The sequence below is a fragment of the Temnothorax americanus genome, unplaced genomic scaffold (genome assembly GCF_048541705.1).
Source record: "Temnothorax americanus isolate GAGA-0224 unplaced genomic scaffold, ASM4854170v1 Scaffold9, whole genome shotgun sequence".
In the NCBI taxonomy this organism is placed as follows: Eukaryota; Metazoa; Arthropoda; class Insecta; order Hymenoptera; family Formicidae; genus Temnothorax; species Temnothorax americanus.
Window position 1 is genome coordinate 1,273,286 of NW_027509812.1, and position 27,251 is coordinate 1,300,536.

A 27,251-nucleotide genomic window follows, 5' to 3' on the forward strand; every position below is an offset into this window, starting at 1 on the left:
TTCTGATTCTCCTTACAGCCTTTTTAGTCGCGTCCGACGAAAGATTCCGATGCGGAATTTATTCACGAGAAGTCGTCGATTTATTAGCAAAACCGTGATTCTCTCACGAAGGTTTAAGCAAATTTATATTTATTTTAATGTCGTTCACTATGCTAATTTAATTTTATAGAGTCCCGTTTGATATAATTGAATTTTCGACCGACTTCAGTTATATATTTTAATCTGTCAATAATTCAATTCATTCCCTAGATGAAACAGTAACGTCTTTTTTATGACGAGAGATAGCCATTAATATAATGACGTGGTTGATTTTGACATACCGCTAAGATAAACGAGAAGTAAAGCGCGCACAAGACGGTCTTTCGCTTGTTGCGGCATCATATTGGCTAGAAAGTTATTAATTAGTCGGCAGTCAATTAATGCGGCGTAGTCGTTTACCCGTGCCAACGAGCGCCCATGTCGGGCGAATGGGGCGCTTAAGCAGAAAAGAAATTAATTAGTTAACTTGCCGACGCGGCAACGCGAGGTAGCGAAACGAATATTCGATAACTATACGAACGCAGAAAGCCGACTTAACGGTTTCGTCTCGTGCGGTGGTCTTTTGGGTTGCCCTCTCATCGGCATTCTAAATATCATAATTATAATTATACTGTCCTGGAGTACGCCGTTAGGCTCGTGAACAGATCGAAATTATAGAGAATAAATGATTAGATAGATGGACCAGATAAATTCGTTAACATTACATTGCGATGTTGCGTGATGCAGAAATGTATAGGAAAGTATATGTATATTGTGCAGACGACGATGCGTGCCGGAGGATACTTTTGGAGCACGAACGGGAGAGAGAGGGAAAGCTACGAGATATAGCAGCTTCGTTAACGCAGCCACGAGTGAGAAGAATTAAGCCAAGAACTTCGGAGCCAACGAGAGACGTCGTAGATGCGGTCAATGCGGCTCATCAGGATAAACTTGTACGTAATGGAGAGATACGAAAAACTATTATTGGCCGCTAATTGTACCTCGCACATCGGCAGAATAACAATTACTCACTATTCTTTAAAGCACATTTATTAGATATTTTACGGGAATATATCTGATTCGACTTATTTAATCATGCAATTAAGCTTTTGTGAGAAATAAAAATACGACGTTTATATATATAGAAAATTATTGACACTGATTAATTGAATGAATAATTTTTATTGTATAGAAGATCATTGATATTGATTTTAATTGATTAAAATAGTATAAAATAAGATACATTATGATACGCATTTCACGTACAGATCAGAGGCGATCCCGACGGCTGTGGCCTAGATATTTCCGGCATCAGGTATTCACCTACTTCCGAGTTGAGAGTCGATCTGCCGGCAGAGGACTTACTGAACATCAAAAAGGGCTGGTTGATGAAGCAAGGCTTGAACAAAGTGCGTCTCGCATATTCGATAGCGAGAGGAGTCCCATAAATCTCGCTTAATAAAATTATTTATTTTTTTTTTTTTATTTTTAGGAATGGAACAAACATTGGTTTGTTCTGAGGGGTTGCGGACTGATGTACTATAGGGATCCCTGTGCGGAGGACAAGGGCATTATGGATGGCGTTATAGACCTCAATACTGTCACCGCAGTCACGCCGCTTCAGGTCGCACGAAATTACGGATTCCAGACTGTCGTGAGTATTCGTAATTATGATATCGCGTTTGCGTGAGAGAGAAGCGTTTGTGTTTCCCGGAGAGTAGCCCCTTTTGCAAGGCAATTTGCTTAATTACAGCTTCTTAATTACGCGATAATATTGTTTTATTTTAAATTAAAGTCTAGCGACTTTCTATGATCTAGCGTGACCCACTTTTTTCACTGGAAAAGTTCAAAGTAGAGAAAAATTGAATGTATATTAATGTAAAGAATTTGGAAAAGTTTGTCTTGAAGTCAGGAGAATTAGATTCACATGTCTCTCTCTCTCTCTCTCTCTCTCTCTCTCTCTCTCTCTCTCTCTCTCTCTCTCTCTCTCTCTCTCTCTCTCTTTAGAAAAATTTTTAAATACATTTTTTGCATAATAAACGAGACGTGAAAAGATGAAAAATAGTCAGAAGTATTAAAAGATATATTATTGGCAACTTCAACTTAAGCCAGTTGAGATAGATACGTTTGTTTGAATTAGAAGATCGGAATTAGCTCCCGCATTTAGAATGGGAGCGTCCAGAAGAAAATGCTAACTCAATTTCACGGTAGAATAAATCGGGAGCTTCTTGTTCACACTATTGATTGTTGGCAGCGGTCGCCTTTCTCGCTCGAGATGAAGCCTATGTGGTTGCATGACATTTCTTTCATGCTTATGTCCTTCGTGCGACGCGTACTAACTACTTTGGCTTACGACGCAGGCCTGGGACGACAGAGGTAGCACGGTGCTGTCCGCGGTGACAGCTGGTATTAGGTCCAGTTGGATGTCGGCCATCAGAAGAGCGGCCAATCTGCCTGATCCTGATAGTAACGTGGATTCTCTTACCGTCTGCACGGATACTCAGCAAGAGACGAATCCGCAGTCACCTACTACGTGAGTATAATTACACAATTGTTTAGCATACAATTTTTTTTATTTAAAAAGTGCATATATAACGCTTAAAAAGAGTTATACATATCATGTATTATATTGCAAGTATATCTTTTGCAAGATAGAGAAATTTTTCCAAGAGATAATTAATTACATTTTTAAGAACGTATATTATTGTTTTATAGATCCATTACGGATCGTGAAAGAGACTCTGTCGTTCCATCGACATCCATCACGCCCAGATCGGTTCTGTTCTCGTCTGACGAAGAGTATAGGACCGCTTCCGAGGGTGGACGAAGAGAGTCCGGCGACTGGTCGGAGATGCCGGTATCGCCGCCGTTGGTGAGGAACGACGATTGGCCTATGACGTTGAAGGGTTCCGGCTGGTCGGATGCGGCAAACCACGAGTGGTCGGAGTTACCACCGTCGCCACCGTTAACGAGAACCGCGTTGTCGAGGGTGAAAGCTCGGTCTAGATCGAGTTCCAGATCGAGAGTCTACAAGAGAAGTCGAAGTTCTCCACCGAGCTCGCGAAGAAGCACCCTGGACAGCGTGAGATCAGAGGATTTGATGATGGCTTGCTGCGAACTCGGCGAGGACGAGGAGCAGAACAATGGCCATCTGCAGAACAACAGCTGCCTCTCGAGTACCAACGACAGCCCTCTTATCGTTGAGCTTTTGGAGAATCAAGTGTCGCTGTTGCGCGATCAATTAGATCAGAATCAGTCCCATCCGAGTACGTTACTAGTCATTGTCGAGCGTCAGGAGAACGAAATCGAGAGTTTGAAATCGCAGCTGAATGCGGCGCGAACCGACATCGCGAGTGCAGAGAAGGAGCTGTCTAGGCTCCGACAGCAGAAAGCGGAGGCGTCCATCAGGGAGAAACAAGTGGAAGAATTGTTGAATACGATACAGAGGACGGAGCAGCAGAGGAATAAGGATCTGGACGATTTGGAGAAAATGAAAAAGGTGTACAACAGGGAAAAAGAAGTCTTGGAATGTAAATTACTTGAAACAGAGGCTATCCTGAGAGAGACGACGGAGAGATGTGAGATGCTTACGAACGAATTGACGTCGAATCATCGAAACGTCGAGCATCTACAGGCGGAAACAGCAGCTATCAGTGACAGATTGTCGCAAGGTATGTATATATTTTGTTTATGATGAAACACACAATTTTTATTTTAACAAAGTTTAAATAATGTTTGACTGATAATGCATTATTCCTTAAATTAGGTATCGAGGAAAATGAACGACTTTATAACAGAGTAAGGGAATTGGAGGAAAAGAATGGACTCTCAGCTTCGAGAGAACGTGGACGAAGCTTCGATTCGCTTAGCGACTTGACCAATATCGAGTTGGATTTAAATTTGACTGCATTGGACAAGGAAAGGTAAATGCGCATTGTAAAACATAAGAAATATATTGCAAGCGTAATAATCAAATACAGTACTAATCGTATAAAATGTGAATTTTTATTGCAGAGTCATGGAGGAATACGATGAGTTGCGAAGCCGTTTCGAGAAGGCTGTCATGGAGATTCGAGCCATGAGGAAAGAACTACGAGAAGCTCATGCGACACAAGATGTTTTGGAATTAGAAATCTTTGCGCATAAGCAGGACGCAGCTAATGCCAGCGAGACAAATCAAGCACAGATTCAGTTAATGGCGGCGAGAATCCAGGACTTAACCAACAAGTTAGCCGCTAGCGAAAAGCAAATTAGAACGCTGAAGCAAAAGCTGACAAAAGCTGAGAGCAGAGATAAGAGAAGATCACTCTCTCTTAAAGGAAGAGAATCTTTTCAGATCTCTCAGGAGGTGGAGGACAAACTGTTGGATCTAGAAAATAAAATATGTGCTATAGAGAGAGGCAAAAGCATCAGCGCTCCTGTTTCGGCTGGCAGCAGCTCAAAGGAGTCGAGTCCTAATCCGAAAAAAGAGAAGAGGAGAGAAAGTAAGAATCTAGATCGAGCTAGACTGCGAAGAAAATCTTTAGACAGCGCGACGAGTTCTGAACCAATGAAAGTGTTGATTAGACTCAGTACTCTGGAAACAAAAGTGGCGAGCGTTGCTGAGACCATGGTCAGTGACGCAGAAAAAGACTCCAGTGAGTGTAGCGAAATCAGCGGGTCCTCCGAAATATCGTTAGAGGTCATGGCAAGGCTGAAGAAACTAGAGAGAGTAGTGTCAAAGTCGAAAAGACGATTGGAAAAATGTCTCGGCTCGACGCAAGCGGAGGATAAGGCCGAAAAATGTTTGCGCGAAGTGAATGAAATATTAGACTCGTGCTTAGAATGTAAGAAGAACCAGGCTAGCGCTCAAATCACCGAGTCAGTAGGAGTAATGGTATCTAGGCTAGAAACTATACTTAAGGACAAACTGAGCGATCTCACGAAGAGACGGCAGTTGCTGGCGCAGGAAGGCCGCTTGGACGAGAGGGAGAAGATGAGACTCGTCGCCGAGAGGATAGCCTTCGAGTCTGTGATCCTGCGGCAGATAAAATGCGCGCTGAATCGCACAACGGACAGAAGTGCCGTTCTGAGTGAATTGGTCGAAACTAGTCAGCTTGCCTCAAGCTTAAAACGTAAGATTCACGGAACTAAGCCCAAAACGTACCAAAAAACGAATTACATTCAGTATCTCACTAAAGTGTTAGCGAGTAAGTTAGTACTGATAGGACACGCCTCTGTATCGACGGAAACGCCGAAGGAGATTAGTGCCGCTCGCAGCGAAAGTCTTAACTTTCTGCTGCAGAAGCAGCGGGAGATCAACGAGATCATGCGGAAGTACAAGGACGCAAAGTTGCGACAGCTCGCGGAATCTCTGGCCGCCGAGACGTTGAGTCTGTCCGAGCAGGAGGACCTCGCAGGCAAACAGATCAGTGGCTCGAACAAGAAACTACTCGAGGATAGACGTATTCGCGAGGCATGGGCTTTAGCGCAGGAGACCGTGAGCAAAGAACTCGTGCAGGCAGAAGTGTCTCATGTTATCATGCGTTATGGACAATTGTACGAGCAAAACGTCACCTCGATCACGGATATTTGCCTTAGCTTTGATAACGTGGACAATATTAAGCTAGAATCGTGGGTGGACGCAGCGCAAGCGAGATTACGCCAAGAGATGGAGGTCTCCATACATGAGCTGTCGGAGGCTTACGAGGATTGCCTGCGTACGATGAAGAAGAACAAGTTGACGACGCCCGATTCCAAGCACGAATCCCGCCAACTGCTCACAGACTACGCCGACGTAATTGCGCACAAGGCTTTAATAGATTCCAGAATCGCCCTTCTTCAGGAAACCACTCGGCAATCACCTACGACATTGTCTGGCGAGACTTTCGTATCTAGTCTTATCCGAAACGAAGAGATCCTTTCCTGTTTGGCAAATGACGAAGGATACGATCTTCAAAGTAATCCGATTCTCGACGCGGAATATAGTTACCTTTACCAACGATTGACTAAGGAATGCGAGGATAGAATATCCGGTAGAAGAGAGTCGAAAGAGCAGCTCAAGAACGTTAGTCAGTCATTGTTTCACTTGGAAGAGAATCTAGCTGAGCTCAGCAAATGTATAAGAGATAAAACAGGCATGAAAATCGACGGTATCGTTTGGCCCAAGTCGACGAGCAGCGCCGCGGATTGGTCTAGCATATGTGAGAAATGCTTGCATTTACGAGAACAGATAAGGAAGCTGAGCGATTATATGAACAACATGTCGTGTCAGACGTGCAATCAACTGCAGGAAACTATTCAAAAGATAACTAACGAACATAATCAGGAATTAGAGACGCTCAAGCGCAATCAGGAGAGAGATTTGATGGATATCAAGGGCGAATTAGACAACCAGCGGCAATCTCTGACGACACAGTACGAGCACGAGGCGGCCAGTTTACGCGAGAGAGCCAGGAAACTGGAGCATCGTCTCAACGCGATGGATTCCGAGCATTCGGCTCACGTGAACGAGTTGAGAGCTGCTTATCAGAGATCGATAAGCGCCGAATTAGACACCGACGCCGAGACGCGAAAGCGATACAAGGAGGAGATTAAGCAGCTACGCGCGTTATGCGAAAAAGGTTTGTTGGCTATGGAGAACTCGCACAGGCGCATCATCGCCGAGATGGAAGAGAAACATCGGCAGGAACTGGAGAACCTCAGGGTGGAAAAGGAACAGGCGCTCTCCGAAGAGACACAGGCGACTCTGGCTGCATTAGACGCCATGAGGAAAGCGCACGAACACGAAGTGCAGAAGGAGATTGCCAAATTCAAGCAAGAATTCATCAAGCAGATGCAGGCGCGCGAGGACATTGGCGTGCTGCACAAAGAACATGAGTATGCGAGGATTTTAATTTGATATTCATCGAGTTAAATTGATGTAGATTTGTAGATGTTATAAATGCATGTCTTTTCTTTCGTACAGGGAGGAAATGGAGGAGATCAAGCAAGAGATTCTTTCTCTGTCTGCAAAGTATTCGTCCAAGTGCGTGGAGTCGGCCGCGTTGGAGGAGAAAGTGGGCAATCTGTCCAAGCAACTCGCCCAGGCGCAACAGCACATCATGCAACTGGACGCGAGGAACAAGCAGTTGCGAGCGCATCTGGTATTGGAGACGAACGACAGCGGTATCAACGACACTATACATATTCTAAGAGGTAGGGACAACGAGCTCGCCGAACCGAGGGAAGAGATGCATCGACTGCAACAACAATTCAAGGTACGGCTGTCCCTCGGCTGGAAGTTTATCGTTTTAGAAAAAAAGAGTAGATGTGGTTAACAACATGTACACTACTAAATTGATTAACTCTGCTGCAATTACATATTACGGTGTTTCACCTAGTGAGCTTGTCGCGCTTTAACGAAATTCCGACCATATTAGTATCTTAATCGCTCAAATAAAAATCTATGCGCTTTTTATTAACGACCGCCTCATCGTTTTCACTCGTTCTCGAACTTGTACTGGGCCCTGTAAATAATGTAATGTTAGATCGTCCGACGATTCGATGAGTCGCAAATATCACAACTGATGTAATTGTTAACGGACAGTTGAAGCGATTTGATTAGCGTTTAACCCGTCCCTCCCGCTCGCCCATCAGCCGCATTGACGCATATTTTCGATATTTCACTAACAGCATGGGGACACCCTTCGTGAATCGCCCGGCGTGCCGTCGAAAGCCGCCCTGTCGCTAGACTACTCGCCCGCCTACTCGCCACAACGCCTCAGAGGTAATCAGGGTGGCGGCGAACAGAAATTAACGTGCGAACGGAGTATGAAAGGAGCGAGCTCCTTATCCAGCGCGTTGCAAAAACAGTCTCTGTTGACGGATCGGCCTCAGAGCGCATTCTCGTACAGACTCGAGCGCGTAAAGTCCGTCTCGTTGCCGTACTCGAGTAGTTTGGCCAGGCCGGCGAGTAGTGCCGGTGTTTCCGGCTCGCACGTTGACGGGAAAGAGCCGCCGGCGAGTTTAGGGCAAAAGGAGCGTAACGGCAACCTGGGCACGTCGTTATGGGACAGCTTGAGACCGAGGAGCGGCCTGCCTCATCAGTATCAAGGTACAGAAGAGAGATGAAGGAGAGAAGGAAAGGGAGAAAAATCGACGGTGATGGAATGTATTGTCGGTCGACAGCGGGAGAGTCCACGGTGCTTTTGTAAAATATTACTGCGTAATCACTGACGTAATTGTGGTTTTACTGTCGATGATGTCGTTGTTACTTTATGATTGGTACTGGTTGAAGATTTTTACTCGAAATGATTTTTCGCATACGTAACCGAAAATGTTGCGTCCCTAAATGAAAAGCGTTTCCTAATATAACGCCAGAAAAACGGGAAAAATTGCGAGTATCAGATAAGGTTTCTGTCTTTAATTGTTATTACCTTGTGGAGAGAGAGTATGAGATTAACACGTGCTTTGGAAATTAACAGCGCTATTAACACCGTTAAATTATTGCTGACTGATATGAAGACTGTGAGCATATTATTTTAAGCGGGCTTTACACGACCAATATTATTAATGCAATAATATTAATTGTGTCAATAATATTAATGTAGATATGATTTTGTAGACATTAAATAATCAGTATTGCATAATATAGATGTAATTACGTGAATATGTAGAGGCCGCTTAATTATGCATATAACTGTGCAATATTTACCGAGGAATGTGACGTTTTTTATCTTCTGTGAAGAACTTATCTTTATTGCATGTATATACGAATGAGTTTGCTTTTTCTTTTTATTATGACTATATTGTTAATTATTGTATAAATTTCCATAAGAATAATCGACAAAATTGGCGGTTTCCTGATCTTAATTAAGTTATTTATGGGTTACTGACAACTCTAACGTCAAAAGCGTGCCTATTGTCTGATATCAATTGCATACGATGCATTATGCAATGCTTGTCTAACGCTGATTATTTGCTAACATTAATTGTGTACGGGTCCACTGATGTGCAATATACAAAATAACTTTGCCTTGCTATAAAAAAATGTATAATTTATAATAAATATATAAATTAGTCATGTATCGTATATAATGTGCTAAAGATGTGCAGGTGATGTACAAACTACGTTGATGTGACAGTTGTCAAATGAAAATATATTTACATATCAGAATTTTCACAAAGAAATTTATATCGGCATTAATTAGCCCAGTTCAAAGTATACATACATTTTTCTTTAATGTGACTGAGAAAAATCACACACATCACTATATCATATAGGGATTTAGTCACTGGCACATCTCCAACTGAGAATATCGCAATATGCATTAATGTAACCGTAACAATAATAGAATTTGAAATCAGCCTAAATTAATTTAAATTAAAATTTAGTTTTCTATTATCTTAAAATATTCGCAAAGGATATATATATACATATATATTTTTTCCAAATAAAATGTATGTTGTATATATCTTTGCATTGGTTTTTATAGTAGTTTTTATATAATTACGTATATATACGTACGTACAATAATACATATATATTCTAAAAGCGATGTAAAGATCTAAATTAAATAGATTTAGAGAAGATGTAATAAATCTGAGATGCAAGTAACAAATTCCTTCTACGATTCTACGATAATCAAAAGTATCTGAAGCATTAGCGGCTGATAATTCATATTTAATAATTTACAGTTTTAATCGTGAATTTAATTCTCACTTTTGTAACGCGACACAATAACTGATGCTGTCTGTATGTGAAAGACGTTTACGGATACATGTAACGATATGCATTGAGCGTAACAATATTTCGACAACTGTTTGACATGTAAGGTGGCACAACAACAGAGATGCGAGTCGGCAGCGGCACTGGCGCCCAACGGTGGCAGGAGACCAAGCAGAATGAAAAGCAGCAGCACTCGCAGGCATACACCCTCCGTGCCAACGCTCGTCACACATCCCGCCTCACCCCGGAACCCGCAGCTCTCTCCGTTGCAGGTCTGTTTGTCTCCTTCGTTCGCTTTATTGAGTGTCACTTAATAAGTGCTACCTGCTTTCATGTCTATCGCATTTTATCACGATGTGTATGATATTCGTATGTCTGCTTTAGTTCTCGTGTCACATGTAAAATTGTACATTTATAATTTTTGTTCACAATTCATGGATGCCTCGAGACGCTTTATAATTGTGCAGGATAATGACGCTTGAAGAGTTCTGTTTATATATTCATTCTGTTTGTTTATGCATTACAGAGTTGATGAGGTCTCCAGCAGTGAGGTGGTCCAGCAGAAGTTGTCGCAGTCTACCTCCGACACCCACACCGAGTTACCATCATCCACTTCACCCTCCTCTACCCGCCGTGGGCATGGTCGCCGAAAGGAAGAAACGTTTTGAGCTCTGAATTTTTGTTTGTTTTTTTTTTTTTTTATTTCATTTGATTAATAACTAGATAATACGTGTACGTACACAGAAATGGTCAAAACGATTACATTTGACGTATTTAAAATTATTTGACAGACAAAATTTAAGCAACCTGGATAATGGACACCATTTATGATATCGAAATAAAAGAGGAAATACCGTTCTGTGCTTCTTCTTTCGGAAACTCGAAGACTGAAAGTATTTTGATATACATATAATGGAACCATAAATAATTTTAAAACGCTCCACGAGACACAGACCATTCGGATAATACCATATCTGTGTGATTCGCGTGAACACGAATTACAATTTCACCACTGCCATACGAGAATCGCGTGAGGCTTGGATGATTTTTGATGGACCAAAGTCGAAATACCGATCGCGCTCGTCGTGAATATTGAACATGTTTATTAAGTAAACATGATTCAATAGCCGAAACGAGTCCCGATTACTAGAAGAGGAAGGATTGTACAATCCTTCTTCTTCCATGATGTGAAAATTCATAATGTCAAGAATTCATCGCGGGTCTATCGATCGCGATAGGTCATTTTTGACAGAGTTTTTCCCGAGAAATTTTTCTAAGCGTATTTACTCGCGTGTCACGTTCCCCTTTTGCGGGCGACCGTTCTTTGATATGCATTTTTTTACCGTTAGTTGCGAGCAGGTCTTTTGCTACAATTGACTTTTCGCGAATGTCGCAATTTTGGAATACATATTTCGGGGGCATTATTTACCGCAAAACGCTGTGCGCAAAATTCTTCACGATTTACTGTTTGGTGCTAAAAAGCGTGTGTGTTAAGGAAATGTATTACGAAACATGTATACAATCGTCGTGATAGCTTATTATAATGTAGCGTAGAACTGTGTCTCGATGTAAAAATATATAGGACCAAGGATAAATATTTATTAGGTTTCCACAATCTTCTTGAAATTTGCATCGGCTTAATGTACTCGATGAATGAAATTACGCTTTGATTTTTCACGTTAAACAAATCCTACTCTACGGTTATTATTAAAGGAAATAATATTTTTTAAGTGTATTAACGTTGAAATACGAATGATTAAATGTTTAACATCATTGGATTTTCGTAATTTTGATTTGTATTTGTTGAGTATATTTGTCAAGTTAAACAGCAGATTCCATTTTATATGCTGGTTAAATTTGATTCTATATTTGCGTATGTCTATCCTCTCTTAGAGGGGATCCCGTTAAGTTTGTTATCTTTAAGACACGAATATTTTATATGAATTATGCACTTCTGATTATTACAGACAAGATATTTCTGATATTATTAGGTTGGATGGTTATAAAAGGAAAAAAAAGAGAGAATTGAATTTTAGTTTGTTAATCGAGAACGAAGATATCATTTTACGCTTGTTTCTCGCTCTTGTTATGTATAGATATTGCACGTAATACGGCGATATGGTATTGCACTGTGTATTATCGCATCTTCTCATTATGTAAATGTTTTCAGATTGCGATCATTTGATGTTAATACTGTATAGTTTATGACGTTTTATTAAGGATCAATATAAAATATAGACGATTAATTCCTCCCTTTCCCCACAATCTCCCATATATTGTGTGTATGGATTGTTTATATGTTACTATTGTATTTTATATTATACATATATTATACTGCGATTCGTTCCAGTGATTCGCTCGATATTAAAACGATATAGTGGATGTTAAAAACTTTTCGATTGTCCCTTATGTAGAATAATTACTCAGGATTGTTTAACATTTATAATATATTACGATTATGCTATTGTATTTGTATGATAATTTATATATAACGTTTGAAATAAAATACCGTAACCATGAACACATTTATCCAGCAACAATAATTATTATTTAATAATTAACTGCCTCTTTGTACACCCAGCTGCGGGTGTATCGGCATATGTTTCTGTTTTTTTTCCCGAAATGCACTTTACAATACCGAAAATCTTTTCTTAAATACGAGCATAATTAAAATAGACAAATTTACGAAAATCCAAATGGATAGAGATTTAAAACAGATAATTTTCGAGGAACATCTTTTTTCAACAACGCCTTGTAATTATTGATGGTAAGTATGCATTTTTGCAAAAGATTTGACAATGAACAATTTTAATATGCCATTAAATAATACACTTACGTGGTAAAAATGGCTTGTAAGGATATACATATACTGACACGCAACGTTATAACACTTTACGATTCTCGTGAAATATCTTCATTTTAATATTGTTGTTAAAACTTAGCTTGCATTTATGTACAGGATTCAAAGATAAAAAGTTATGAAATGCCAAGCAGGAAAGCGTGGCTCCGTACATGTACATTGATGCACTATATACTAAACAATTTTCGAATAATGTCTTTAATTTATCAACGTTATATAAACAAAATATCGAACAACAATGTTAATATAAAATTATAAATAATTTAAGATACAAGAAAACGACGTCACAACAATAAAGAAGGTTGTACGATATTCGACAGATCTCAAGCAGAAATGTATATTTCATTCCATTTACTAATTTAACAAATTAATTAATAACTAAATACATCTCACTTTTACACAAAAAACAAACGTATGATCTCAATACGCGTTCTATGTTACGCTGCTCGTCAACGAGAAAACAATAGCGACAAGTGCCGTCGACTCAGGCACCGTTTAGCCGGCAAGCTCTCAAATGTAACGAACGACAAGAATCTCGAGAAATACGAAAGTTTATTTTAACATTGTTATGTGTACGTTAATGCAAATCATGTTCTCTCAAACGAGATTTGACAATAAATAGTTTTAAAATGCTGTTGCATACGTTTTACATTTCAGTATGCGAAATTTTCTGCCGCATTTTGCGTTTGCATAAATTATTCAAAAGAACATAATTGATATAATTATATTAATAATTAGATTAATAGAATACTGTAATCTAAAATAATAATTAAAAAGTAGCAAAAATTTAATTATGCATCAGTAGAGACGTTATAGAAGACAATAAAAGTTAATAGAAGAATTAATTCGGATGATAAAGTAGGCGAAACTCAGGTTTCGCACCGCGAAATCTCGGAAATTTACTCCTGATATATCAGGAAAGCATGTTGTGGTAGGAGGTTGTCCGGATTGCAGTAGGTATTCCGCGGGTGTTTTGAAATGCGAAATGCGCTGAACGACACTGGGTCATATCTCGAGATATATATTCATTTTAACATTGTTATGTATGTTTTAATGCGAGACTTGCTCCCTCAGATATAATTAGACGCTAAAAGTTTCAAAATGTTGCTGCATAATGTTAGATAACAAGAAAAAGGTAGCCGCGAATGCCGACGGGCGACGTTGAACGAGAAATTCGGAGATCCGAAATACCACACGCGACACCAAATAAATCTTGAGAAATACGTATATTCTAACATTGTTATGTGTCCGTTAATGCAAATTATGCTCTCTCAAACGAGATTTGACAATAAAGAGTTTTAAAATGCTGTTGCATACGTTTTACATTTTCTCTGCCGTACTTTGCGTTTGCATAAATTATTCAAAAGAACATAATTAATAACTATTAACATAATTAATAATTAATATAACTATATTAATAATTAGATTAATAGAATACTATAATCTAAAATAATAATTAAAAAATAGCAAGAATTTAATTATGCATCAATGAAAACGTTAGAAAACAATAATAGTTAATAGAAAAATTAATTCGGATGATAAAGTAGACTTTAGTAGAGACGAAACTCAGGTTTTGCACCGCGAAATCTCGGAAATTTACTCCTGATATATCAGGAAAGCATGTTGAGCGAGGAGGTTGTCCGGATTGCAGTAGGTATTCCGCGGGTGTTTTGAAATGCGAAATGCGCTGAACGACACTGGGTCATATCTCGAGAAATATATTCATTTTAACATTGTTATGTATGTTTTAATGCGAGACTTGCTCTCTCAGATGTACGTAGACGCTAAAGAGTTTCAAAATGTTGCTGCATAATGTTAGATAACAAGAAAAAGGTAGCCGCGAATGCCGACGGGCGACGTTGGACGAGAAATTCGGAGATCCGAAATACCACACGCGACACCAAATAAATCTTGAGAAATACGTATATTCTAACATTGTTATGTGTCCGTTAATGCAAATTATGCTCTCTCAAACGAGATTTGACAATAAAGAGTTTTAAAATGCTGTTGCATACGTTTTACATTTTTTCTGCCGTACTTTGCGTTTGCATAAATTATTCAAAAGAACATAATTAATATAACTATATTAATAATTAGATTAATAGAATACTATAATCTAAAATAATAATTAAAAAATAGCAAGAATTTAATTATGCATCAATGAAAACGTTAGAAAACAATAATAGTTAATAGAAAAATTAATTCGGATGATAAAGTAGATTTTAGTAGAGACGAAACTCAGGTTTTGCACCGCGAAATCTCGGAAATTTACTCCTGATATATCCGGAAAGCATGTTGTGGTAGGAGGTTGTCCGGATTGCAGTAGGTATTCCGCGGGTGTTTTGAAATGCGAAATGCGCTGAACGACACTGGGTCATATCTCGAGATATATATTCATTTTAACATTGTTATGTATTCGTTGATGCAAATCATGCTCTCTCAAACGAGATTTGACAATAAAGAGTTTTAAAGTGCTGTTGCATACGTTTTACATTTCAATATGCGAAACTTTCTGCCGCATTTTGCGTTTGCATAAATTATTCAAAAGAACATAATTAATAACTATATTAATAACTAGATTAATAGAATACTGTAATCTAAAATAATAATTAAAAAATAGCAAGAATTTAATTATGCGTCAGTAGAGACGTTATAGAAGACAATAAAAGTTAATAGAAGAATTAAGTCGGATGATAAAGTAGGGCGAAACTCAGGTTTCGCACCGCGAAATCTCGGAAATTTACTCCTGATATATCAGGAAAGCATGTTGTGGGAGGAGGTTGTCCGGATTGCAGTAGGTATTCCGCGGCGTGTTTTGAAATGCGAAATGCGCTGAACAACACTGGGTCATATCTCGAGAAATATATTCATTTTAACATTGTTATGTATGTTTTAATGCGAGACTAGCTCTCTCAGATGTAATTAGACGCTAAAGAGTTTCAAAATGTTGCTGCATAATGTTCGATAACAAGAAAAAGGTAGCCGCGATCGAATGCCGACGGGCGGCGTTGGACGTCAAAGTTGGAGCTTTGAAATACCATAATTATTAAATGAATCGCGAGAAATACGTTCATTTTAATATTGTTTTGTATTCTTTAATGCGAGGCATGCTCTCTCGAATGTGATTAGACGATAAATAATTATAAAATGCTGTTGCATAATGCTAGCCAGCGAGAAAGAGGTAGAGGCGAATGCCGACGAGCGGCGTTGGACGACAAAGTCGGAGCTCATCCGAAATGTCACACGCGACACCAAATGAATCTCGAGAAATACGTTTATTCTAACATTGTTATGTGTCCTTTAATGCGAATTAGGCTCTTTCGAATAAGATTAAACGATAAAGAGTTATAGAAAGCTGTTGCATAATGCTATAGCCAACGAGAGAGAGGTATAAGATGCGAATGTCGGAAAGGTAGAAATTAAAACTCCAAAATGCAATAAACTCTTTATCGTGTAATTTTATTCAAGAGAGCATAATTTGCGTTATAAAACACATAAAAATGTTAGAATAAAGATATATCTCTCGAGATTTATATATCCGGTGTCGTTCGTCGCATTTCAGAGCTTCTATAACCTTCCCAATAATTGTACGTCCTTCATCCTTTTAATTTAACATATATATGATAAAGCGTACGCCGTAAAGATCGGGTGACAAATGATTTCTGACTTTCATAAAATGCTTATATCTCGGCAACCGTAAATGATAGAAAGATGATTAAAAAAAGACTTTGTACTTCGTACTTTGCCCTTGGTATTACTCCAATTGTATTACTCGCAATTACGTACTTTCGTTTATTAAAGCAATATAAAGCGCGAGCTGGCCAAAAGAATCGCGCGCGCCTCGCTGCATTCGTCATTTTCATTAAACGTTTATATCTCGGCAATCGTAAAAGACAAAAAGATGATTCAAAAAGCACTTTTTAGATCGCGCTCTATATACTCTATTAGAATTGGTCATTTTTATTATTGGCAATTATTTACTTCCGTTTATTGTAAGACGAAAATCTTATAAGACGAAAAAACGAATCTCGAGAAATAGGTTTTTTTTTTTTACATTTTTATATGGTAAATTATATTCAGCATTCTATAACTCTTTATCGTTGAATCTTGTTCGAGACATCTTAATTTGCATTAAAAAACACATAACAACGTTAAAATAAATGTATTTCTAGAAATATCTCCTGCAGTCGTTCGTCGCGTTTCAGAGCTTCTAATACGTTCCCGCCGAGCAAAGGCATACGCAGCTTCTAATATTTTTTCTCGTTAACTGATATGTAACAACATTTTATAATTATTTATCGTCTAATCACATTCGAGAGAGCATGCCTCGCATTAAAGGACACATAACAATGTTAAAATGAACGTATTTCTCAAGATTTAGTTGGTCTCGCGTATCGTATTTCGGATCTCCGAAATTGTCGTCCATGCAACGCCGCCCGTCGGCATTCGCAGCTACCTTTCTCTCGTTAGCTATAGCATTATGCAACAGCTTTCTATAACTCTTTATCGTTTAATCTTATTCGAGAGAGCCTAATTCGCATTAAAGGCCACATAACAATGTTAGAATAAACGTATTTCTCGAGATTTATTTGGTGTCGCGTGTGGTATTTCGGAGCTCCGACTTTGTCGTCCAACGCCGCTCGTCGGCATTCGCCTCTACCTCTTTCTCGCTGGCTGGCATTATGCAACAGCATTTTATAATTATTTATAGTCTAATCACATTCGAGAGAGCATGCCTCGTATTAAAAAATACATAATAATATTAAAATAAACGTATTTCTCGAGATTTATTTGGTATCGGTGTTGCATTTCGGAGCTCCGAATTTGTCATCCAACGCCGCCCGTCGGCATTCGCGGCTACCTTTTTCTTGTTATCTAACATTATGCAGCAACATTTTGAAACTCTTTAGCGTCTAATTACATCTGAGAGAGCAAGTCTCGCATTAAAGCATACATAACAATGTTGAAATGAATATATTTCTCGAGATATGACCCAGTGTCGTTCAGCGCATTTCGGAGCTTCTACAACCTTTCTGCCGAGCCGGCCGAGCACGAGCACTGCATTAATTCGTATAATAGTTTCAGTTATTCATACATACCTATATAGTACATATATAAACCAAAAAGTAATTAATAAAAACGTTATTAATTTAACAAACAATAGATATTAATATTAAATTATTATTAAGTAATAACGAGAAATATATCGTGCATTCGTTTGGCGCTTGAAAGATCATAAAAATTATGAAAAGAATGTTAGGTTATGAGGAAAGCAAGAATCTCGAGTTTGGAGTCGTCTGTAATTCCTCTGAAATCGCTCCTGTTACGCGGGAAGCATGATGAGCGAGGAGGTTTTTGTAGCTATTCGAGCAGCGGCACGCCTACCCCCACTATTACCCATCGCCATCGGAACGGCGCGCCGGGCGCGCGACGAGGATGCGAAGGATGCCCAGCCTACGGCCAATCAGAGCGCTGGCAGTTGTGCATAGGAGGGGCAGTAGGCTCCCGCGCTTTGACCAATAGCAGCGTGATTACGAGGAGGCAATGTGGGGTGGCAAGACCCGCGCTTGGAATAACTCCGTCAACCTCCTCGCTCAACATGCATTCCTAATATATCAGGAGTAAATTTCCGAGATTTCGCGGTGCAAAACCTGAGTTTCGTCTCTACTAAAGTCTACTTTATCATCCGAATTAATTTTTCTATTAACTATTATTGTTTTCTAACGTTTTCATTGATGCATAATTAAATTCTTGCTATTTTTTAATTATTATTTTAGATTATAGTATTCTATTAATCTAATTATTAATATAGTTATATTAATTATTAATTATGTTAATAGTTATTAATTATGTTCTTTTGAATAATTTATGCAAACGCAAAGTACGGCAGAGAAAATGTAAAACGTATGCAACAGCATTTTAAAACTCTTTATTGTCAAATCTCGTTTGAGAGAGCATAATTTGCATTAACGGACACATAACAATGTTAGAATATACGTATTTCTCAAGATTTATTTGGTGTCGCGTGTGGTATTTCGGATCTCCGAATTTCTCGTCCAACGTCGCCCGTCGGCATTCGCGGCTACCTTTTTCTTGTTATCTAACATTATGCAGCAACATTTTGAAACTTTTAGCGTCTAATTATATCTGAGGGAGCAAGTCTCGCATTAAAACATACATAACAATGTTAAAATGAATATATATCTCGAGATATGACCCAGTGTCGTTCAGCGCATTTCGCATTTCAAAACACCCGCGGAATACCTACTGCAATCCGGACAACCTCCTCGCTCAACATGCTTTCCTGATATATCAGGAGTAAATTTCCGAGATTTCGCGGTGCGAAACCTGAGTTTCGCCTACTTTATCATCCGACTTAATTCTTCTATTAACTTAAATTGTCTTCTAACGTCTCTACTGATGCATAATTAAATTCTTGCTATTTTTTAACTATTATTTTAGATTACAGTATTCTATTAATCTAATTATTAATATAGTTATATTAATTATGTTCTTTTGAATAATTTATGCAAACGCAAAATGCGGCAGAAAGTTTCGCATACTTACTGAAATGTAAAACGTATGCAACAGCATTTTAAAACTCTTTATTGTCAAATCTCGTTTGAGAGAGCATGATTTGCATTAACGGACACATAACAATGTTAAAATAAACTTTCGTATTTCTCGAGATTCTTGTATCTAAGTAGTCTTGTATATCTAAGTCGTTCGTCACATTTGAGAGCTAGTATAATCTTTCAGCTAACTAAACGGTGCCCGACCCGACGGCACTTATCGCTTTTTGTGTAAAAGTGAGATGTATTTAGTTTATTAGTTAATTTGTTAAATTAGTGAAGAGAATAAAATATATACATATACATTTCTGCTTGAGATCTGCCGAATTTCTAACTTTCTATGCTGTGTCAATGTGTGCTATTTCTTTCTCGTTGTCCTAAATTATAGCATCATTCTAATATTGTTTGTTGTCGACTAATTTGTTAAAATACATAAGAAATAATATCATGTAAAGAGTCATTAAAATATTATCACTATATATATATATATTGTTATAATATTGCGACTTTTTAAGTTCGTAAAATTTCCTTTTTTTGTGTGGTGTGCAATACTTAATATTGCAGCGTTGTTGAATGTTTTGCGAAAATGCATAAAATAATAAGACATTTTTTTGCAAAGTTGCAGCTGTTCGGTCAATATGCAGAATTTTAGTTTTGTCGCTCATTATTTTATATTATTCTAATAATATTTATTGTCAGATTTCATGTAACGGAGGGATTAATAAATGCAAAATAATTCATTTACTTTGTTTAAAGAAGTAGATTTTTTGAAAATTATCTATTTTTTTTAGTTATATTTTTTAGGTCATTTTGTTAGACTCATTTGATCACTTACAGTCACAGTGATTATTCCGTCATCGTGTTCTAATATGTGGTTGCAATTTTTCAAAATTATATTTTAAATCCATATTAGGTTTTCCTTATTTCGTACTTAGATACATAAAAAGTACGCGTGTACAAATCTGAAATCATTAATATTACGAAAATTTTGAAAAAGCAAGTCCTCGTTAAGTGGACATGAACTAATTTGGACGATATTTTCGTAATTTTCGTGGTATTTATATATATATAACGCAACGCCTGGATCTCTAGTTGAAATATCTATCAAATCTAAATCTAACTAAGCTTTTAATAAGACTTTGAACACGATGACGAACCTTAAATCTTTGCACAATTCTTTGGATATGAAGGTAGGAAAGAAGAACGCGTTGATTTATTTGAAAAATATTTAATAATAAACATTGACAATATACAGAGAAAATACGCCATAAGAAGTCGCTATGGGATTAATAAGAACCTAACAACTGGTCCAGACTTACAAAATATCATCAAATCAGACAATGATAAAGGTGTCACGCGTCACACCTTATATTCCTATCAATATTTCGCAAATAAAGTTCATCGAGTTGACCATATATTCCTGCTCTCTTATACCTCTTTTCTTTTTTTTATTCTTTTACCGATTTCCATTAATTTCTCTTGCGAGCTCGCTATTGCGCTAAACTCTCGGCCCTCACATACAAATCACTTATGCGCGGTACGAGGAGGAAATCCGCGAGGAGACACAGAGATATCAACGGCGTTTCTCTTTGCGGATTTCTTTTTTTTTTACATCTGCGAGATAATCGGAAAAAACAGGTGGCAACTTTAGCTGTTTCAGTTTTCTCAGCGATCCGAACGTCACTGAACATTTTTCCTTCATTTGTCATTTTGTCTTCGGGCTACCTTGTAATAACGATTAATTAATTTTGTGCTCTTGATTTCACCAATTTGTGGAGAAGGGGTACGAGTTCTCGCTCATCCGTCACGCACGCACGCACACACGGCACACGTTACACACGCACGCATCATGTCTCATATATAGATACATTAAACTTTACACGCACGCGTTACTAGAAATATCATTAATAATAACGTCCTAATGTCATGGAACATCCTTCATTAATTTTTCTTGCAATAATTCAAAAAGAATAGCACGACGCTGCCGTGTCCGCTCGAGACAGTTTTCGCTTTAGGACGTCGATCGAATTATACGTTCATTCTCGTGTCGATCCTACAGTCGTACGGCAAGAGGGAGATCCCCCGGCAGCGCCCTGCTCAAATACCTAGGATATGTTGCTTGTAAGATGTGTCATTATGTAGTCATGTATTCATCTAGATTCATTTAAAAATCCCTTTACGGTATTTATCATTAATTAATTATACGTATAATGTACGGTGCGTATCATTGAGTTATGTTACATTGCGCGATTCCATTAGCTCTGAGTCTCATCATCGAGGGTAAAAATCAATCGTCTATAGAGTTGTAAATTCAGGCTCGAGACCCTCGTTTGCCATCCGGCGCTAATTTATCAGGATAGAAGAGATCCTCTTTGCACTTCGTTCTAATCCGTATTTTAAAAGATGTCATGAATCTCTTTCATGGATTATTTAAAATATAAATCGGCTTGCAGAAACGAGCTCTTTAATCCGGAAAGGAAGGTACGCTCGACGAAGATCGAAGACTAAAGTGACGGTAGAGAGGAGTTTTCGGGACATGGAGATACGTAAACGTGCGGAAATTTGGCAGAAGTCGTTAAACTTTCTCGTAAATTATATTATCATCTAGATATGTCGCGTTCTTTGTAGACAATGTTTTTAACAGCCGAAAGAATTTCCCACTAATTCTCTTACAATTCCCTTTTCCCAATAAAAAGCAAATTTGTTTAATCAAAAAATAAAATTCTTGAACGCGAGACGTTCTTTCATTGTCGAAAAGGAGAAACGAAGAACACCGGAGAGATGTGAGGGAGGGAGGAGGCGGAGGAAAAAAGAGAGAGCTGATCTAGCCTCTAGATTCTATGAATATCTTGTACGATAGGCCTGCTCGCAACGGTAACGCGCATAAAGAAAGGGAGAATCGAGGAAAGAAAGTTGTGCATTCGTGACGAAGATGGGACGCGACGAAAAATCGCGGGGGGAAAAAAGTGTCTCGCGCGACTCTCCCGTCTTGCTAATTTGAGCTTGACTTATTACGCTAGCCACTAATAATAATAGCCTATCGATAAAGGTCTCGATTACGAGTAAGTATAAATTGTAATTACAGTGTACAATATACAGGGAGATAAACCTCGCAGAATCTTTCTCGTGTGCTTGCTCTCACCCGCGGTAAGTGCGTCTGCGAAAAATCTCTATTTCCAAACGTATTCGTTCGATTTCTTTTTTTTTTCCTCCGAACGCACGTTTCGCACGACTCTACAACCGTCACGTCATTCACGTACGACGAGTACATCACGTCCCGCGACAAAATCCGTCCTGGTTTTACGTATTTACTGCGTAATCAGTTAATTAGTCTACGTTCATTAATTTAACGTTACGAGAATCATGAGTATGTCTGAGTGGTTTCTTCTGCTTGCTTGTTTAGAGTACTTTCTAAATTAGTGCGTTTCCTCGGCACGCTCCTCCACGATCTTTGTGCTCGAAAAATCTATGTTGATCTATGTACATGTACACGACGTTCGCGAGAGAAAAAAAAAGAGAATTGTCGTCTTGCCTCGAGTGCTCCCGAGGTCCTAGAGCTTAGCCTAATCCTAGTTGAAGATTAGATTAAAACGTAACGACGGCCAAACTACCTGCCGTACTTTCTAAAACATCTTTGTCATATTTGGCTATTCACACTTCTTATGTTCTTGCTCCTCCCTTCTGTCTTCTTTCTACTTTTTACTCTCCGCACTTCAGTCGCATCAGTTCGCATACACGGTCTCCTTATTCCTGTCGTACGCAACGTATCGTGGCGCAACATATCTTATCCTTTTACGTATAATATATACGATAAATCCTCGCTTAACTATTAATTTAACAGATATATCACTCATTCGACTCAGTGTGCGTACCATTTTTTCCTTTTTGCGTTAATAGAGTATCGTTTACTTTCTGTATAGAGCGCACCGGTATATCGGGAAGCAGTGTCACAAGAAAAAAATCTAGTGACCGAGAACGCCGATCTGAATAGAAACCGAAATTGACGGCGATTTATTGTAAGAACAACCATCTACGAATAAACTAATGATCCAATAATGAAAAATATATTCATATAAAAAGTCATGTGCGTTCAGCAAAGAATTTCCATAAAACCTTAAATGTAAATACAAAAATTATATTTTAATGTCAAGATACACAAAGTCGATCGTACTTCGCAACTAAAAAGGACGAAAAGGGAAACGTTACTTAATAGAAAGTATCTATCCGCGTATCGGCGTTTCCGATTACTCGATGTATTTCGTTACAATTGGATCGCCATTTAGCTGAACCTAATCATCCTTTGTGACGAGAAGACAAGTTCGTTTTACAGGCACGCGCGCGCGTCACTTCGACATCGAGGAACCGAAACGACCTGCTGAGTATGCAACGTTTACGCTAAAAAGTTGTTCGCACAATATTGCTTATTGCCGGTTAATAAGGGTCCCGACTTAGCATAACGGGCAGAGCCTCGTGCGTTTGCGATGTACCTTACAAGATCAATCACGCCAAGAGACGCATTCTACAACTTCGTTTACGTACTATTACTACATTCTTGTTCATTGGCGTCAAGATTCTGCGCTTAGCGATTACGAGGTGGACTCTGCTTAACGTTTATTATAGTAAAAAAAAAAAAAAAAAAGAAATTGTCATGTCTGTTCAATCGCTTAACTAAATAAATAAGTAGTACACACTGGAGAAAGAGGGGGCACGGGAGGGATCACGGTGACGCGGATTCTTCTCAGAGAAAAGAGGGAAGAGGCGTTGATGAGACAATATGACCGTATTCTGCTCCAATACATAACTCGCCGCTCTATTTATGGTTACATGCGTGAAAAGATGTAATAAAATGCTGCGCGGAATTTTTCGAACCATTAATAATTTTATGGAATTAAATATGCGGGTCTCAAATTCAAGTTTCATAGAATTAAAATTGAAAAGGATTTCTACAAAATAGATCCTTTAAAAATTGTTATTAAATACAAAATGTATCGATATTTGATGTCTTGGCAAAGTCATAAAGACAATTAGGTTGAAAGTTTGAAATTTTGTCAATTGCGTTTGGAAATAATTTTAATTTAGCTTAAATGTCAGCGAATAGAGCGTGCAAAATGAGAATTCAGGGTCGAGACGCTAATCGAATTTTTCGAAGGTAAATGAAGATCAAAAGTGCGTCAATCGCAGTGCAAGAATCGATTTGATTAGCCCTACGTAATTAAAATCCGGCATACTGTTTCAGAGGTCTAAGCGTTTCTTGTCCATGTCTTCTTCCGTTCTTTGCTACTTTTCTATGTTTACTGAGAACAGAGTTTTAGTTCGTAAACCTACGCACACACACGCGCGCGCAAAAGCGCATACACACACATATTTGGCATAGAAATTCTACCGGTCACGTGGATGCCTTTATTTCTTTCTAGGTCGTTTTTTTTCTTTTTTCTTTTTAACTAGCTACCTAAAGACCTCGCTTTCTCGGATCACCTCGTGTCGATTCGTGTCGACTGAAATCGTCAATGCCTCGCTGCCATAGCAGAGAGAAGTTACATCTCGTACTATAGCAAAATATTACGTGTCATTTTGTGGTGGTTATTCATTCAGTAGTAATCGCGCGTTTGCTCATCTTAATTCCATCATCCAAATAAATCTGCGTAAAATTGTTCTACAATATTTGTGCGAAATGTTTAGGACTTCTTCGATTCAGCAGCCTCCTCAAATTATTAACATCTATCAGCTAATTTAGACACTATGAATGCAAATTGTAATGTGCAACGTTGACTTAAGCGGAAATAATTACAAATGTACAGCTATATTACAAGTATTTCGGTAAATGGGCAAACGTGCATGAATCATGTATCGTATCAGACGTAATATCACAACACATTAATGCGTTTTATAAAAATTATTAACAACAGAGAGAGAAAGAAATATAACGTTACTACTATATTATGTTATATTTAATTTAGTGACTCGTGAAACATTTCGCAAGATTAAAACGCTTGGAATCATATCAAATGTGTCAAGAATATATGACAAATATAGAGAAATGTGATGGTGTTATCAAAAATTATTTTGTGCGATAAAATTCGAAAGTGCGAGAAGCATTGCCATTAATTTTATTTCAATTTCAATATTCGAAATTCAGTTCAATTTGCTCAGACCGATTGATCGGATGGAAACGGAGTCAGGTAGAAAGTCTCTCCCCTGCGAATAGCTGCTGGCAGAGGAGCGACTTAGAGGCGACTTAGAAGCGACTTCCGGCCGAACACGACTCGACACTTCGGATGCGCCGACCTCAACGCTGCCGCTACGTTTACAGATCGATTTTTCTCGCCCACTTCAGTCGCCGTTCATATATTTTCGAAGGTACTATTTGAAGATTTGACGGTGTTTCGCTAGTTTATTATGTTAACAGCAGTTACGTTCCGATTTCGGGCGATTTCGGCGTCGAGGGTGTCGAGAACGGTTTCGTGTCTTCATGAGTCGCAAAGTTGGGAGTAAAACCGGCAAATCAGCATGCGTGAGTTCAGGCTCGTCGTCTCGTGGGTGATCTCGATGATGGCAAAAAATGACGGTGATGATTGTGTCGACTCGTGTCTGGTCATGTTCTGCTGAGTATAACTTGGAAGGCTCTCGCGCTCTGCTATCAACGATCCATTTAGTATGGCGTGAACCTGTTGTAGCCACCTCTGTATACTGTTGCCTGTAAGGATAAAAATTCATGAGATATAATTTCGGGGTGGTACACACAGCGCAAAATAACATTCAGTGTTAAACGCGAGCGTTTGTTTCGAGAACTGAAAAATTTACAAAGACCAAAGGCCAAATAGGCTTTAAATTACGGCCACGACATCACGACGTAACACGGGACTTTCTACTCATAAACTAACGAGATCGAGCTAAAAAAAAATATTTAATTATTGCCACGTTAAATTGAGTTTGTCGGAAATGATAAACTACCCTACGGAGCGCGGCGCGCACTCATCTCGTTCGGTCATTCCCCGTCATTTACACAATACGTTACGGTTGGCGTTCGCCGAGCAAACCGAGACCGGCGGTCTCCGCGAATAGTCGCGTTTGAGGATAAATGCGCGCGATGGGAGCACGAGCCATTAACTTTCGCCGCGACACGGTTCCCGTAAGTTGAAAATGCTCGGCATTAATAATTCATATGTGAGTGAAACGCGCCGAGGTGGTCTTTTCCTAGCGCCTGTTATTTATTGCGTAATAACGGGATGCTTCATTCTCCTCCCATACGGTAGCGGGGCACGCGCGGGGAGGAAGGGCGGTAGATCTATGCGCGCGATTTAGCGGCACTACCGTTAAATGAAATCGTGAAAATACACTCCGTAATCGAAGTTCCTCTCCTTCTTACCCCGTAACCCGCCACAGGTCCGATTCCATGTCCGAGGTAGGGATCGGCGTATTCACGCCCGTAGCTGGAAGAACAATAAAGAGTCGATTGTTAATACCGTGAGCTCTTCTCGTTCAACTCGAACGATTTTCATGCATGCATATCCTTCCGATTTTCCCGGCGGTGTATTCCGCGAGGAAGATCGGAAGAGGAAATTGAATAAAACATGGAAAGCGCGCCGGAAGCGCGATGTATGGAACGCGTTAGATATGAAATCGTTTCTAAAATACTCATATTTTTTTTGTACTTGATATTTCCTCCGTTGGATACCGACGCGAAGTACATTTAAGCGCGTTTTAAGATTTCTCGGGGGATGTGTCTGGACTATCGGCGGGACTATCGGGACGGGTCTGGATTTCGGGAACGTATCTGCGACTCCTAAGAGGTCGTCCGCGACGTCGGGATTTGCTGCAAGGAACGGACTTTTCGTGTTATAATTCTGTTAATAATTGATATAATTCTCCTTCTTCGGAAAATTGACATTTTATATATATATATATATATATATATATATATATATATATATATGAAGCTGAAAAAGGAATGAGGAATAGAGGTTGCTGGCAAATATAAAAGAGGATGGTGAACATCATTAAGGATAGTGGGATGAAGGTAATTCATTGCGATGTTCAATACGTGATATATACCTCGACCTCACTCTCGTAATGGGGTCGAGCCGATGACTTCAAAGCGTCCACCAAATCTATA

General features: G+C 38.9%; 2 protein-coding genes across 15 annotated transcripts in view; one reads left to right on the forward strand and one right to left on the reverse strand.

Annotated features, from left to right (window-relative positions):
- Window positions 1-12,235, forward strand: part of Osp (myosin phosphatase Rho interacting protein outspread) — a 176,032-nt gene extending 163,797 nt beyond the window's left edge. Inside the window, exons 7-17 of one of the 4 annotated variants that reach the window (XM_077425525.1) lie at window positions 799-971; window positions 1,287-1,427; window positions 1,511-1,672; window positions 2,379-2,551; window positions 2,734-3,689; window positions 3,785-3,941; window positions 4,033-6,876; window positions 6,965-7,256; window positions 7,672-8,092; window positions 9,814-9,978; window positions 10,233-12,235. In XM_077425525.1, the coding sequence (XP_077281651.1) occupies window positions 799-971; window positions 1,287-1,427; window positions 1,511-1,672; window positions 2,379-2,551; window positions 2,734-3,689; window positions 3,785-3,941; window positions 4,033-6,876; window positions 6,965-7,256; window positions 7,672-8,092; window positions 9,814-9,978; window positions 10,233-10,381 (5,633 nt within the window). In that variant the 3' untranslated portion in view covers window positions 10,382-12,235. The remainder of the gene's footprint in view (window positions 1-798; window positions 972-1,286; window positions 1,428-1,510; window positions 1,673-2,378; window positions 2,552-2,733; window positions 3,690-3,784; window positions 3,942-4,032; window positions 6,877-6,964; window positions 7,257-7,671; window positions 8,093-9,813; window positions 9,979-10,232) is intronic. The other 3 variants (XM_077425527.1, XM_077425526.1, XM_077425528.1) reach the window with 3 other exon arrangements.
- Window positions 12,236-20,350: 8,115 nt separating this feature from the next.
- Window positions 20,351-27,251, reverse strand: part of LOC143908149 (RNA binding protein fox-1 homolog 2) — a 270,571-nt gene continuing 263,670 nt past the window's right edge. For all 11 annotated transcript variants that reach the window (XM_077425520.1, XM_077425521.1, XM_077425524.1 and 8 more), the window contains 2 exons: window positions 26,505-26,568; window positions 20,351-25,832 (listed from right to left, as the gene is read on the reverse strand). In XM_077425520.1, coding sequence (XP_077281646.1) covers window positions 25,788-25,832; window positions 26,505-26,568 — 109 coding nt within the window. In that variant the 3' untranslated portion in view covers window positions 20,351-25,787. The remainder of the gene's footprint in view (window positions 25,833-26,504; window positions 26,569-27,251) is intronic.